This window comes from Lepidochelys kempii, chromosome 6 (genome assembly GCF_965140265.1).
Source record: "Lepidochelys kempii isolate rLepKem1 chromosome 6, rLepKem1.hap2, whole genome shotgun sequence".
Classification (NCBI taxonomy): domain Eukaryota; kingdom Metazoa; phylum Chordata; order Testudines; family Cheloniidae; genus Lepidochelys; species Lepidochelys kempii.
In genome coordinates this window covers 124,297,307-124,312,152 of record NC_133261.1, presented here as the reverse complement: position 1 = coordinate 124,312,152, position 14,846 = coordinate 124,297,307, and the positions used below count along the sequence as shown (strand labels likewise).

At 42.7% G+C, this 14,846-nt stretch overlaps 1 protein-coding gene across 3 annotated transcripts in view; it reads left to right on the top strand.

Annotated features, from left to right (window-relative positions):
• Window positions 1-14,846, top strand: part of PELI2 (pellino E3 ubiquitin protein ligase family member 2) — a 230,938-nt gene that overhangs the window by 137,311 nt on the left and 78,781 nt on the right. For all 3 annotated transcript variants that reach the window (XM_073350039.1, XM_073350041.1, XM_073350038.1), the window contains one exon: window positions 9,807-9,936. In XM_073350039.1, the coding sequence (XP_073206140.1) occupies window positions 9,807-9,936 (130 nt within the window). The remainder of the gene's footprint in view (window positions 1-9,806; window positions 9,937-14,846) is intronic.

The following is a 14,846-nucleotide window of genomic DNA, read 5'->3' as shown; positions in this document are numbered from 1 at the left end:
TAGAAGAGTACAGGAGGGAGCGGTGTACATCGGAGAAGGTTTGAAAACCAGTTTCAGGAATGGCCAGGCTACGGTGTGAAAGTTCTTTGTTTCTCCTTGGTGCACCCCCCCCCTACCCCCCTGTTCACTCTACTTTCCTGTAAGCTAAGCACCTTCCCCTCCCCCCTTCGATCTCTGCTTGCAGAGACAATAAAGTCATTGTTGCTTCACATTCATGCATTCTTTATTTGTTCATCACACAAATATGGGGATAACCGCCAAGGTAGCCTAGGAGGGAAGGACAAGGCCACACAGCACTTTAAAACTTATTGAATGCCAGCCTTCTGTTGCTTGGGCAGTCCTCTGGGGTGGAGTGGCTGGGTGGCTGGAGGCTCCCCCCCCCCACCACCACGTTCTTGGGCGTCCGGGTGAGGAGGCTGTGGAACTTGGGGAGAGGGTGGTTGGTTACACAGGGGCTATAGCGGCAGTCTGTGCTCCTGCTACCTTTCCTGCAGCTCAGCCATCCGCTGGAGCATATGAGTTGATCCTCCAGCAGCCTGAGCATTGATTCCTGCCTTCTTTCAGCAAGCTAACGCCACCTACCATCTTCAGCCCGCTACCTCTCCTCGAGGTCATATTGTGTTTTCCTGCACTCTGAGATTGTCTGTCTCCATGTATTTTGCTGTGCTCTGTCAGTGTGGGAGGACAGCATGAGGTCAGAGAACATTTCATCGTAGTGTGGTTTTTGTTGCCTTCTAATCTTCGCTAGCCTCTGGGAAGGAGAAATATATGCAGTTGGTGGAGGAAAAAAAAAAAGGGAGAGTGGTAGTTAAAAAGACACATTTTATAGAACAATGGGTACACTCTTTCACGGTAAACCTTGCTGTTAACATTACATAGCACATGTGCTTTCATTACAAGGTCGCATTTTGCCTCTTATTGAGGGTATGCCAGTTTGGTGTGAGAGATCACTCATGCAGGGCTGGGCAACAGAATTCGGCTTGTAGGCATCCATGGTAAGCCACAGTCTTTTGGCTTCTTTAACGTTCATATGGGAAATGAGGGCGCTGCTGTTTGAAACCATTCCCATGTTATGAAGTAGCCATTGGGTTGGCCATTAAAAATGGGTTGGCAGTTTAAAAGGAGGTGCTGCGGTTTCCAGGTTCATGTGCAGCAGAAACCCAACTAAGGCCCCACACCCAATTCTCTGGGATGATGGCTTAACCCCTCCCCCCACTGCGTGGCTAACAGCAGGGAAGATTTCTGTTCAGCCACAGGCCAACAGCCCAGCAGGAATGGGCACCTCTGAATGTCTGCTTACTAAAGCCACCCTGTTTGAACCAGGTGACCATGAATATCTCTCTCCTGAGGGTAACAGAGAGATAAAGAATGGATGTTGTTTGAATGCCAGCAAACACCGGGACCATACGCAATGCTCTTTTTCTGCAATGATTCCCGACTACGTGCTACTGTCCTGGTATGGTAAAGTGTCCTACCGTGGAGGAAGGAATAATGCTGCCCTCCCCAAAAACCTTTTGCAAAGGCTTTGGGAGTACATCCAGGAGAGCTTTATGGAGACGTACCTGGAGGATTTCCGCTCCATCTCCAGACACGTTAACAGACTTTTCCAGTAGCTGTACTGGCCGCGAATGCCAGGGCAAATTAATCATTAAACACGCTTGCTTTTAAACCATGTATAATATTTACAAAGGTACACTCACCAAAGGTCCCTTCTCCGCCTTCAGGGTCCGGGAGCCCGCTTTGGGTGGGTTCGGGGGGTATTGGGTCCAGGTCCGGGTCCAGGTCCAGGATGATAAACAAATCCTGGCAGTTGAGGAAACAGGTTTCTCTGCTTCCTTGTTGTGAGCTATCTACAACCTTCTCTTTATCAACTGGCTCTGTGGATGAGGGGAAAGCAGTGGACGTGTTCCTTGACTTTAGCAAAACTTTTGACATGGTCTCTCACTGTATTCTTGCCAGTAAGTTGAAGAAGTATGGGCTGGAGGAATGGACGATAAGGTGGATAGAAAGCTGGCTAGATTATCTGGCTCAGCGGGTAGTGATCAATGGCTCCCATGTCTAGTTGGCAGCCAGTATCAAGTGGAGTGCCCCAAGGGTCGGTCCTCGGGCCAGTTTTGTTCAATATCTTCATTAATGATCTGGAGGATGGTGTGGATTGCAGTGTCAGCAAGTTTGCAGATGACACTAAACTGGGAGGAGAGGTAGATACACTGGAGGGTAGGGATAGGATACAGAGGGCCCTAGACAAATTAGAGGTCTGGGCCAAAAGAAATCTGATGAGGTTCAACAAGGAAAGTGCAGAGTCCTGCACTTAGAATGGAAGAATCCCATGCACCACTACAGACTAGGGACCGAATGGCTAGGCAGCAGTTTTGCAGAAAAGGACCAAGGGGTTACAGTGGATGAGAAGCTGGATATGAGTGAACAGTCTGCCCTTGTTACCAAGAAGGCCAATGGCATTTTGGGGTGCATAAGTAGGGATATTGCCAGCAGATCGAGGGATGTGATCGTTCCCCTCTATTTGACATTGGTGAGGCCTCATCTGGAGTACTGTGTCCAGTTTTGGGCCCACACTACAAGGAGGATGTGGAAAAATTGGAAAGCATTCAGCAGAGAGCAACAAAAATGATTAGGGGTCTGGAACACATGACTTATGAGGAGAGGCTGAAGGAACTGGGATTGTTTAGTCTGCGGAAGAGAAGAATGAGGGGGGATTTGATAGCTGCTTTCAGCTACCTGAAAGGGGGTTCCAAAGAGGATGGTTCTAGACTGTTCTCAGTGGTAGCAGATGACAGAACAAGGAGTAATGGTCTCAAGTTGCAGTGGGGGAGGTTTAGGTTGGATATTAGGAAAAACTTCTTCACTGGGAGGGTGGTGAAACACTGGAATGTGTTACCTAGAGAGGTGGTGGAACCTCTTTCCTTAAAAGTTTTTCAGGTCAGGCTTGACAAAGCCCTGGCTGGGATGATTTAATTGGGGATTGGCCCTGCTTTGAGCAGGGGGTTGGACTAGATGACCTCCTGAGGTCCCTTCCAACCCTGACGTTCTATGATCATCATCTTCCTTGCCCCCAAAACCCATTTCTGTGTTGCCTCCCACTCCTTGGACGGAGTCAAAGGACAGGGTTGGGGTAGGGGTGGTTGCACCCCCTAGAATGGCATGCAGCTCATCATAGAAGCGGCATGTCTGGGGCTCTGAACTGGAGCGGCCGTTTGCCTCTCTATTTTTTTGGTAGGCTTGCCTGAGCGCCTTAATTTTCACGCGGCACTGCTGCTGGTCCCTGTTATAGCCTCTGTCCTTCATGCCATTCGAGATGTTTTTCAAATATTTTGGCATTTCATCTTTCTGAATGGAGTTCTGCCAGGACAGATTCGTCTCCCCATACAGCGATCAGATCCTGCACCTCCCGTTCAGTCCATGCTGGAGCTCTTCGGTGATTCGGGGACTGCATGGTCTCCTGTGATGATGGGCTCTGCATGGTGACCTGTGCAGATGAGCTTGCCATGCTGGCCAAACAGGAAATGAGATTCAGAAGTTCGCAGGCCTTTTCCTGTATACCTGGCCAGTGCATCTGAGTTGAGAGTGCTGTCCGGAGTGGTCACAACTGAGGACTCTGGGATAGCTCCCGGAGGCCAATATCATCGAATTGCATCCACAGCACCCCAAATTCGACCCGGCAAGGCCGATTTCAATGCTAATCCCCTCGTCAGGGGTGGAGTAAAGAAATCAATTTTAAGAGCCCTTTAAGTCGGTGGGGGGAAAGGGCTTCATCATGTGGACAGGTGCATGGTTTAAATCGAGATAACGCTGTTAAATTCGACCTAAACGCATAGTGTAGACCTAGTCATGGACTAGGACCCTATTGTGCTATGCAGTACAAACACAGAACTAAGATTGACCCTGCCCCAAAGAATTCAGTCAAGGTAACACAGGCCTGTCTCTTTCCTAGGAAGAAGGATGCTACAGTGCATATATGTACTGGACTTTTTCCTCTTTACCCATATTACAGTTGGTTGCTCTTGACAGTTCAAAGTACAGCTTGAACTTCTGAATGATCAGAAAATGCTTGCTTCACTTGCCAGTATCATCAGAATAACTACTTGAAAAGTGGAGCAAAGATTTCATTCTCTAGTGTCAAGTAACCTGCAAGTTGCTGTGAAAGAGTTCTGGGTCTCAAAAATCCTCATGGGATTTTACTTTAAGTTCAGGGGCTACTCTGTACATCCTGGGAATGTCACAATTTTAAGGTGTCAAATTTCCTTTTAAAAATAGATTTAAGCTGTACTTTTGCTTCTTACTATAGTACGGATTCCAATATCTAAACTGTATTGTTAAATCTATTCACCTAAAATTGGGTTATTTCTGATTATGCACTATATGTGTCTTATGTCTTTAAAAACTAACTTTGTATTTGTGGATAATCTAAGCACTATATCCAGATGTACAGACACTCTTTTCTCAACCTATGCATTACATAATTTTTTTAACATTAGCTTTAATAACAAATTTAAATCTGTACTCTGCTGTAATATCTCTTAAATGGATTCTTTCATTAGTGACCAGCATTGTACATTGCAAAAAGCACGTGCAATATCATGGGACAAACTTGCTCTTTAGGATGAAAGGGAGCTATGTGCTCTGTTCAGGCTTGCAAGGCAGTTGTTTGAGGTGTTAATAGAACTAGCCTTTTAAAAACAAACCAACCTCTCCTCCCCCCATCCCTAAAAACTATCTATGCTAGTGGCTTTTGTGCAGCCCTCTACAGTTTGCCATAAAGCACTGAATGGTATTCCACCAGGCAGAGCTCTTAGTTGGAGGAGCATTCAGATAGCTTTCTAGAATAGATTGGCTGTCTGTCACTACAGGGGCAGGATTATTGAGGTTTTTTTTTGTTTTTTTTCTTTTAAGATTATTTCCAAATTGTTCTGTGGCAAGACTTCTGTTGGTGACCCAGGCGACTTCTGAAACTGGTATTTTTAGTAGTTTTCATGGCTACAAATGGCTGAAGATTAGGCAGGATTCAAATCTATCAGTTCAAGTGGGCTTTTCTGGGGAGTTAAGGTGGTATCCTTATTGACAATATACATTCATTTGGATGCCATCCTGCTAATAGAATACAGAAGTACTGAACGAACCTTTCTTCCACTGCTTGACAACGCGCTCAAATTAGACTAATTTGTTTTCGTACATTTAAAAAAACCAAGCAAAATATTCTTCTATCTGCTACTTACTTCAAAATATCAATGAAATAAGACACGGTCAATAAATGTATGATGCAGTAAAATCTATTTCAGAGGGAGGGATAGGTAAAAAATGCAGTGCTGAAACAACTTGAGGTTAAATTTTCTGAAACAGTAAGCATTGGCTTCCCTATCTACAAAGGTAAATATCACTGAATATAATCCAAAATGGGGGAAAAAATCCTCAGTCTTGTATAATGAAGTAAAATATTTCCTTGTCGGTATTTTAAAATGTAAACTGGAAGTTCCAGTATTTATTAATATAATCACCAAATAAGGTACTTCTTGTGGGAGTCTTTTGTTAATCCATACCCAAAAAAGCAAATAGAGGTGCTCTAGTAAGAGGGCCTCCCAATCAACCAGAACTTGAAGGGCCTCTTTCAACCACACCTGTACAAAGCAATGAAGTTGACCGTCATGCTGCATAATAGATCTTAAGCAAGTCTCTAACTCTAAATGCTAATTATTGTGTCCAGACTGTATAGCACAATAATATATGAAATTGAAATGGAATAAGTTGTCATGTTGAAGAGGATCGCCACTGACTCTAAAGTCTGTCTTTTGCCTCTGACTTTACTTTGAAAGCTATGTCAAGTACTTCCTCACTGTAGAGATTTCATATGATTCATTGAGGTGGGGAGAAAACTAACTACTTGGTCTATAATCTGTCAATAGTCCTTTCGAAATTAAACTGGGTGAGGCATTTTGATTTAAGTTTGCTGAGTGACAGAGGCTTGTACTAAGAAATGTCTCGGTACATGGTGACATTTGTGTCACTAGATTGATGCAAATGATGGAAAGCAAAACTGCTGCTGTTTCTCAATGGAAAACCTAATTGCCTGTTGGCCTACCTTTCTAAAATGCCTTTTGAGGCCCTAAATTGCTTAGTCATGTATTACTGTAGTAGTAATGATATGTAACACTGCCATGGCGCTCTGCATTTTCAAAATCTTATACAAGTATTGACTATCACAATGCCCTTGTGAGGGATAACTACAGCAGTATATTTCCTATTTCATAGAGTGGAAAGGAGATATAAGTGATACACCCAAGTGCACACAGTTAGAGCAAGGAGCTCCAAAGGCTTTCAGGTTGTTTCTAGGTACAATTCAAGGTCTCTGAAGCCTTCATGTATTTGGTCCTGAACATCTGTGGCCTTGTCTACATTTTCTCCTGAAGCTCGTTGCCACTTGTGTTTACAATGGTGTGAGTGCTGGCAGGCTGCCAGCACAGTTCTTACCCCCATAGGGTTATATGGTACTGTTTAAAAAGCCAGTGCCAGGTCTAAATCCGCTTTCCCACCATTATTACCACCAAGAAACTTTTAAGGGGAAAAATAGTGTAGGTGCACCCCAAGGCCATCTTTTCTGCATGCTTTATCCTGACACTTTAGGACATCTAGGACAGCATTTTTCAACATTTAGGTTGCGACCAGGTAGTGGGGTCGCGGCATGCAAGGCATGTGAAAAGTCCTGTCAGCGGTGCTGCGCAGCTAAGGCAGGCTAGTGTCTACCTGTTCTGACACCGCACTGTGCTCCGGAAGTGGCCAGCAGTGGGTCCGGCTTCTGGGGGGGGGGGGAGGGCACGGTGCTCCGGCCAATTGGAGCTGGGGGCGTGCAGTGCCTGTGGGCGGGAGCCATGCAGAGCTACTTGTGCGCCTCCGCCTAGGAGCTGGACCTGCTGCTGGCCACTTTGGGCGCAGCGCGGTCCGCAGTGCCAGGACAGGCGGGAAGCTTGTCTCTGCACCTCGGCTGCGCTGCTGACCGGGAGCCGCTGGAGCTATATCTGTGCCCCAATCCCCTGCCCGAGCCCAGAGCCCCCTTCAAACCCAGAGCCCCCTCCTGCGCCCCAACCCCTTCATCCCCAGCCCTCACCCTAACTCTCTGCCCCAGCCCTGAGTCTCTCCCACACCCCAAACTCCTCATCTCCAGCTCCATTGGGTTGTGGGCCTCAACAATTTTCTTCAACTGAGTCCCCAGGAAAAAAGTTTGAAAACCACTGATTTAGGATACTCCAGGCAACGTCCCCTGAGACATGCACATGAGCCAGGGTGTTCTCATTAAAGGTCCTTTAACTCTGGAATTTGCTTCTTCTAAGTTCCAAAGACTAGGTTTGCTGCAAATCACATCTGCTGCAGTCTTTTGCTGGAGTTGAGAGGATTTAGACTTTATAGGTTGGCTTTTCATGGAGTTTAATGGTATGTTTGTATCTTTCACGTTTAAGTGTTAATGTGTATAGAGATATGATGTACACATTATATGTAAACTGTTACTTGTGGTGAGGAGTGAGGGAGATTCCATGACATTAAGCATAGATATAACATTCATGCACACTTAATAACTGTATTTGATGTACTAGATTGCCAGTCCTGGAGGCAAAATAAAAGCAGCTGCACTAAAATTTGAAGCATAACATAAATATTTGTCCCTATTCCTGGTGCAACTTTCTGCCTTTAGGCGCTAAATGGAAACATTTTTCTAACCCTTTGGCTTCACTATAAATGTCAAAGCTTAAATAATAGATTTTCTTCTACTTGTATACCTCCGTATATTTATAAGACTCTACCACACATACTTTGTAAGCTGCTGTTGCATTTTGGGAAGGGAATCGTTATAAAATGTTGCTGTCTTATGACAGTGAACGATCTGTATAGATATACCTTATATCTTGCCACTAATTTAATTTTTGTATATTAAAAAAAGACATGATTTGGATCTTTATGAAAACATGCCATCTGTGATCAGGAGAATCCAAGTGAATTACAAGAGCAAAAGAAGTGTCTCTGCAGCTTCGTGGATGGAAAATACTAGCTAAAAATCTCCATTAAAACCTCTGTCATTCAGAGATAGGAGTTATTTAACTAATGCAGAAAAGTCATGCAAGATAGGAAGTTCAGACAAAATAACCTTTTCCAGCATAACCTTGTAGTATACTTAAAATACTGAGACTGTTCTTACGTGGAAACTGCAGTGTTGCATATCTTTCTCAGTTATCAAGTAGCCCTACTAAGATCTGGTACTAAATATTCAGGTGTTTACACAGCAAAACTTTAATTTAAAAATACAAGAGAACGTAAAATGACGCTAATTATTCTGTGTGTGATCTCTTAAGGAGTTACTTCTACACATGTAGCTATTTCCTGTTTGAAAACTTGAGTAGAAAGAGTATTGTCTTGAGGCAAGCTAAAACCCGCCAGCATATTTCACAGGTATTGCTGTCTTGTGTAGATGACTGTGTGTGTGTGTCATATATATATATATATATAATATAAAAAATGCTAAAAACATTCAGATTGCAAAAGTGAGCACTCAAGTTAGGAAATCGGTTATTTGGCCACCTTGTACATATGCATTATGGTGTAGTTTAATTACCTGATCATACTATATTTTTCTACAGGACCGTTTTCTCATTTAATGGGCAGGAACTGATTTATGGAGAGGCATCTCTGTTAATTGCACTGAGGAAAGAGAAACCTGGGGGGCATATTTATAAAGCTGATCCTAGTCTGTTCAGAGAGCTCACAAGTATATTGCATTGTGCACAAGGACTGTAGTAAGAATCTTCCTCACCAAAGGATTTGGGAAAGCTAGGCATTTTGAGGCTTGTGCACCCCCAAAGAATCCATTCCTTGGAGGAAGCTGTATTCTCGCTGACGCTGGATCACCTTCCTCTAAATAACTAGTACTTTGGGGCTGCTCTCTGTAGAGAGAGAGGAAGGAGGTAGAGAATATTAATACATATCATATTCATGAGGAAGGCTCATTAATGATTTCATTCAAGTGTCTCATTTCACAGACAAGGAGGTGAGGTTTTAAATTTCCAAAATAATAAATCAAACCTCATTAGACCTCTGGTAGATTTTTAAGATCCTAAGTGATTTAGGAGCATAAATCCCATTCTTTCAATGGGATGTGCCTCTAAGGACTTAAGAACTTCTAGAAACCATTTCCCTTTCCCCCAGTGGTTTCTGGAGAAGGGAATGGAGAAACAAAGGTTTCAAAAACTTCCAGTACTCTAAAATGTGCAGAAAAGTTATAATTGCATTCAAAGTACAGAAATTTTGGGAGTCATAAGGCTAGACTGGTGTTCCAATATTGAGTGCAGAAATGTTTCCATACCTTGTAAAGCCAGCATTCTCAAAGGGCTAGTTTACACTGGCAACACTAAAGCAGCGCTCTAAAAAAACCCCACTTTCACGAGGGGCGTAGCTTCCAGTGCTTTTTCACACTCCTGAGCGAGAAAGTTGCAGCGCTGTAAATTGCCAGCGTAAATAAGCCCAAAGTTGCTGCACTCAACTGTCAGCCTTTCATAGCATATAACAGGATCTCTTAAGATAAGTGAAAGTGTTAAGTTCAGATTCACCAACTTGTTCACACTCTTTAGAAAACTAAAGCTGTACTTATTGGCTCTATCTAGTAAGTAAACTTTCTTGCTCCAGGGTGTGCTGCCTCCTGCTTTGTACTCTTTATGGCACGTGTTCTGATAGTTTCATTTCCAACTCTGCTTCCCTTCACTGCTGCATGCCAAAGAGTCTGGAATAAACATGAACTTCTTGTCTGTTCTTAGGTACAATGGCTCCCTCCCTAATGGTGACAGAGGACGTAGGAAAAGCAGGTTTGCCCTCTATAAGCGACCTAAGGCTAATGGAGTCAAACCCAGCACTGTTCATGTGATATCAACGCCCCAAGCATCCAAGGTATGTGGCAGTTGGAGAGAGAGTCTCTGCTTCCTGATAATCTTGGCTGAAGATAAAACTTACTTTTTTGGGTGGTATGCTTGTTTTCTTTTTTTGCCTTGCTGCCATCATTTTGGTTTTGTTAGTGTTTAGACTTGAAATGAACTAGCCTGATTAAAAGTCCTGCAGTGGCTTCTAGTGATACTCTTAGTTGTAATTTAAATGTGAACACTAATTTTGAGCTGAGTAGTTGTTTTCACAAAAGATTAATTCATATCTGACCCTGTTGCTTCCGTACAAAAGGTGTACTTTATCATCCGTGATAAATCTTCATTTTTGCTATATAAAGCACAGAATAAGAGGCTGTAATTACCTGTGATGCACACAAATATTTCCCTTATTTTAGTAACCTGTAATAATATAATTAACACTAGGATGTAAAAAAACAGTTTGATACCTCTTCAGAAAGAGAGTCGCCATTTTATTATTCAGAAATTATTGTTCTTTCTGGGCCTCTAATCTCTCTTGGTGTGTTAATGGCTCTGCATATGAGTGCATGTGCATCCAGTGATGTGGGATTTTTTTCTTCAAGTCCATCATTATGGTTATGGGAGTGAAGCACGGGTAGCATAAGCTTCCTGGTGAAACAAAATTGACTCTCCTTGGTGGAAAGTTTTGTACTAGTTAGGGAGATATAATTTCTTGTATAATGTGGGTAAGATTTATTTTTTAAAGAGCCTCTTTTCTTGCACTATTTCAAATGATGGTTGAGAAATCCTAAAAAATGGGCAAATACATCCCACAGTGAACTGTGACTAGTTTTTGTTCTTTGTAGTGAATGGCAGATTATATACATTTTATTCTAAGTGACGAATCTTGTTGTCTAGACTAGAATCAAAGACAAAGCTGTGCTCCATGAATTTTGAACTTGGACGTGTTTAATTCAGGAAATTTCAATATTGTAGACATTCAGCTGCTTATTACCCTTTGTTCAGAGGTCATCCATGGCTATTCTGTGATTGGTTTTGAATGTGTAATTTCTGTTTAAGCACTTTGGAAGAAAATATGGAAGCTTCCCCAGCTTTCTTGAATAAATTGAGGCTAAATGATAAAGTCAAGCAGTGAAGAAATATACAAGAGCATACACAAAATACAAAGTCTCCAGCCTGAAAAGAAAGTGGGTCGGTGTATTGGTGGCTATAAATAGAATTCCAAGGTGTGAACAAGAAGCCTATCTTGAAAAGACAACAGACTTAAATAGAGAGATGAAGGATGGTCAGAACTCTTGCTAATCAAAGGTTCTGTGGCCACACAAAATAAAATTTGTGGCAAAGGTGAAGATGACTGGTGCAAATATAGTTATTTTTGCTAGATGTAAGGAAAATGCAGTTATTCAGTTTAAGGGAGTTAATAAAATTCTTAACATCAAAATAATAAGGCACCGAAGGGGACTTAAAAGCTACCCCTGACTTAAAGATTGGAGGGGTAGAACAGGAATCCATGTATGATGAGGAAATGTGAAGAGACCATAGGTAGACCAAATTCCAGAGAACAGGACAAAACTTGCCATTGTGGTTAATGTGTACTACAAACACACCTGAAGAAATGATTAAGACAAGTGGGGGGAACTTAATGGGGACAGGTAAACCTGAATAGTGAACAGTCAGTCTTGCAGGGCTGAAGTGGACTTGCCTTAAGAAAAACAATCAGTGCTGAAAAGGCTTCTAGCGTGTGGAAGAACACAGAGATTGAAGATGAGCTGTCCAGTTACCTAAAATATATTCAGTATGTTTAAAAAGTTTTAAGTATTCATATTTGGTTTAGTCAGTAGATGAACAGAATTGAGATTTAAGAAGAAAAAATGGAGTGCCTTCTTGGTTTTTAAGCCTTTAGCATGTACTTGGGTCACAACCTATGTTTCACAACTGAGTATGAGAAATAAAGAGAAATGAAAGCTAAGATTCTCTGTCATGGTTCAAGATGGACTGTATCTTTGACATGCCTCTCCTCCTGCCCTATTGGAGCCCTTTTACAAGTAACACCTTGTACAGGTCCATCACCTGCACTTCTGAGTGAAATCCCATGATTCAACCCACTTTTGGATTGGATCTCCAGGTTACAGTACCCCTGTTTACCAACTGTCACTATGCCTCCGTGGGTCACAACCGACCATACCAAATTCAGGACAAGCCGCTGGGAAAAAGGGCAAACACACACCAAAACTGGTGATTATTCTTCCATGAGAGATACCAAACCAGCAACAAAAGTAAACTTCTGTCTCACCACGCTGGCTGACAAGAAGTCAGAAATTCAGCCCCCTTAGGTATTCCAGTCCTGGATTCAACAGCCAGACACTAGACTTAAAATTGGTTTTAAATAGCCACTCATCATTATCAAACGAAAGGGTTCTTCTGATCCCAAAAGACCAGCCACATACCCAGGTCAATATACAACTCAGATCTTACCCAATAATCATGCTATTGCCAGTCCTTTAGTATCTAATATTTAAAGGTTTATTTATAAAAAGAAAGAAAGGTGAGAGTTAAAATTGGCTAAAGGAATCAAATCCATACAATAATTGCAAAGTTCTTGGATCAGTGATGGAATAAACTGCTGGCTTGTTAAGTCTCTGGTTGCTTCCAAATCGTTAGAAGGTCTTCAGTCCTTTGCTTAGAATGCTCCCATTAGTATAAGTTCATAGTCCAGAGGTGGCTCTTGCTATAGTATCTCTCTGCCTGGATACTATCCCCACTGAAAAGTGATCGCCCAAACGGGTTTGATCTTGGCTTTTGTCTGGCACCCACTGACATACTGGGCAAACCCTGTTTTAAAATATTAGGGGTTTTCTCTGGTTCTGTAGGCTGCTGACACTGAAGTTCCACACCAAAGTGAGTGTGACTTGTGCAATTGCTGCAAGATTCTTGCTGTGTTGCAAGCAAGAGTGTATAGAGGCATGCTTGACGTTAGTCACTGGGTAGATCAGTGCAACAAATAGCCATTGAACCTGATCACCACCCAAGGAGCAAGTTTAAATTTTGTCCTCAGAATGTCTGCTGTGGACACTGCTCCTACTCTATGCCTGCTTTCTCCTTTGAATAGCAGTTCCTTTTGAAAGTTTTGTAAATTTTGTAGTCCTTTGGTCAGAGGATTTCCAAGATACAATCCCCACAAAGTATGCTCCTTTTTAATGTTTTCAGATTCTTAAAACTTTTGGCGCAAAGCTAGGACAAAACTAAGGCTGTGACCCTCATAAAACTTATAGTGGGACTGTCCCTGAGCTCAGCTATTCAGCTTTACCAAGGACCACTTCAGAAATATTTCAAATTATTATACTATAACATCTCTAGTACCTTTTTCTTTTAACAGACAGTTCACATATCTACAAGCTGTTTCCTCAGGAAGTCCTTTGATACAAACGGAAAAATGTACTCGTGTTGACTTAATGGAACAAATCCTGCCCCTAATGCCATCTGCCCAAGTCCCCCCTGGGACAGTCCAATGTATCCAATGCAGTTTTGTGTCTGGAATATGAAGCTGGTATGTTGATGTGGGGCTACTGTGGAAGGGAAGACATTCATTTTCATCCAACTGAGAACATCTTTATTACAATGAATGGGCCATTTCATACCTCTGTGAGCCTCATACTGCAGAAATGTGGGCAGAACCCCTTCCCCATGTACTAACCCCGGATTTGGGGTAGGAGACTCAAGCACCACTGTTTCCTCTCCCTTTTCATGTCCAGCTGGTGCATGTCCTCGTAGCCATGCCACCATTCCCAGTCCCCAGGGCCCTTCCAAGTTTAACAAGGACATAAAAGCTCTAGGAGGAGGTTGGAGCTCAGAGAGGTAAACCCCTCAGTCTCTCTACCACAATTTCCTTAAGCAGGGGAGATGCTCTGTCAGCTCTATATTAATGAAACTGAGTTTGCCTTGCTTGATCTCATACCCTTCCAGAAGGTAGAGGGTGGCTAAACTTACATAACTGTTTACCCCCCAACTTCAACTCTGTCCCCTGGAATTAGGCACAGGGACCAAAACACATGCTCAGATTGGATAGTCCTCTGAACTGTGAAGGGGCTGTAGTGGATACAGGTTTGAGGGGGTGTATATGTACAGGAGAATCTCAGAGTTCTGAACACCTCAGGAATGGAAGGTTGTTTGTAGCTCTGAAATGTTCGTAACTCTGAACAAAACATTATGGTTCTTTCAAAAGCTTGCAACTGAACATTGACTTAATACAACTTTGAAACTTTACTTTGCAGAAGAAAACCACTGCTTTTAACCATCTTAATTTAAATGAAACAAGCACAGAAACAGTTTCCTTACCACGTCAAACCTTTTTTTAAACTTTCCCTTTATTTTTTAGTAGTTTATGTTTAACACTGTTCTGTGCTGTTTGCTTTTTTGTTGTTGTCTCTGCTGCTGCCTGATTGCGTACTTCCCACTTCCAAATGAGAGGTGTGTGGTTGACCGGTCGGTTTGTAACTCTCATGTTCTACTGTATATACGCATTACCTTAATTCTTTTTCTTGGCTCTGAGGTTTAAGTTCATCCATTCTCTGGAAGGGCATGAGGCAGTGCTACTCAACCTTAACTCTGTTAACAAAGCGTTGTGTTTTGTTTTTTTGGGGTCAGTGATTGGTGAAAGGGGTGGAGGAAGGGGCTAGATTAATGCTCCTTGACTTGAGGGCTAATGGTGGAGAGTAGAACGTAGCAGGTGGCTTTTTTTCCCCCCGTCAAGGCTCTGTACCTGGCTTTTTTGCATGTTTTTTGAGCAACTTCCTATCCAGAGTACCTATTCTCTTGCAGGGGTGTACAACACATAGAACAAGATGCTTACTGAGCAGGCAGGACAGCAGCATGTCCCTTCTAAAGACAAAGGGATCTGGAAGAAAGGAGGTGTAGGATCTGGGGAAGAGAAGTGGAGAAACA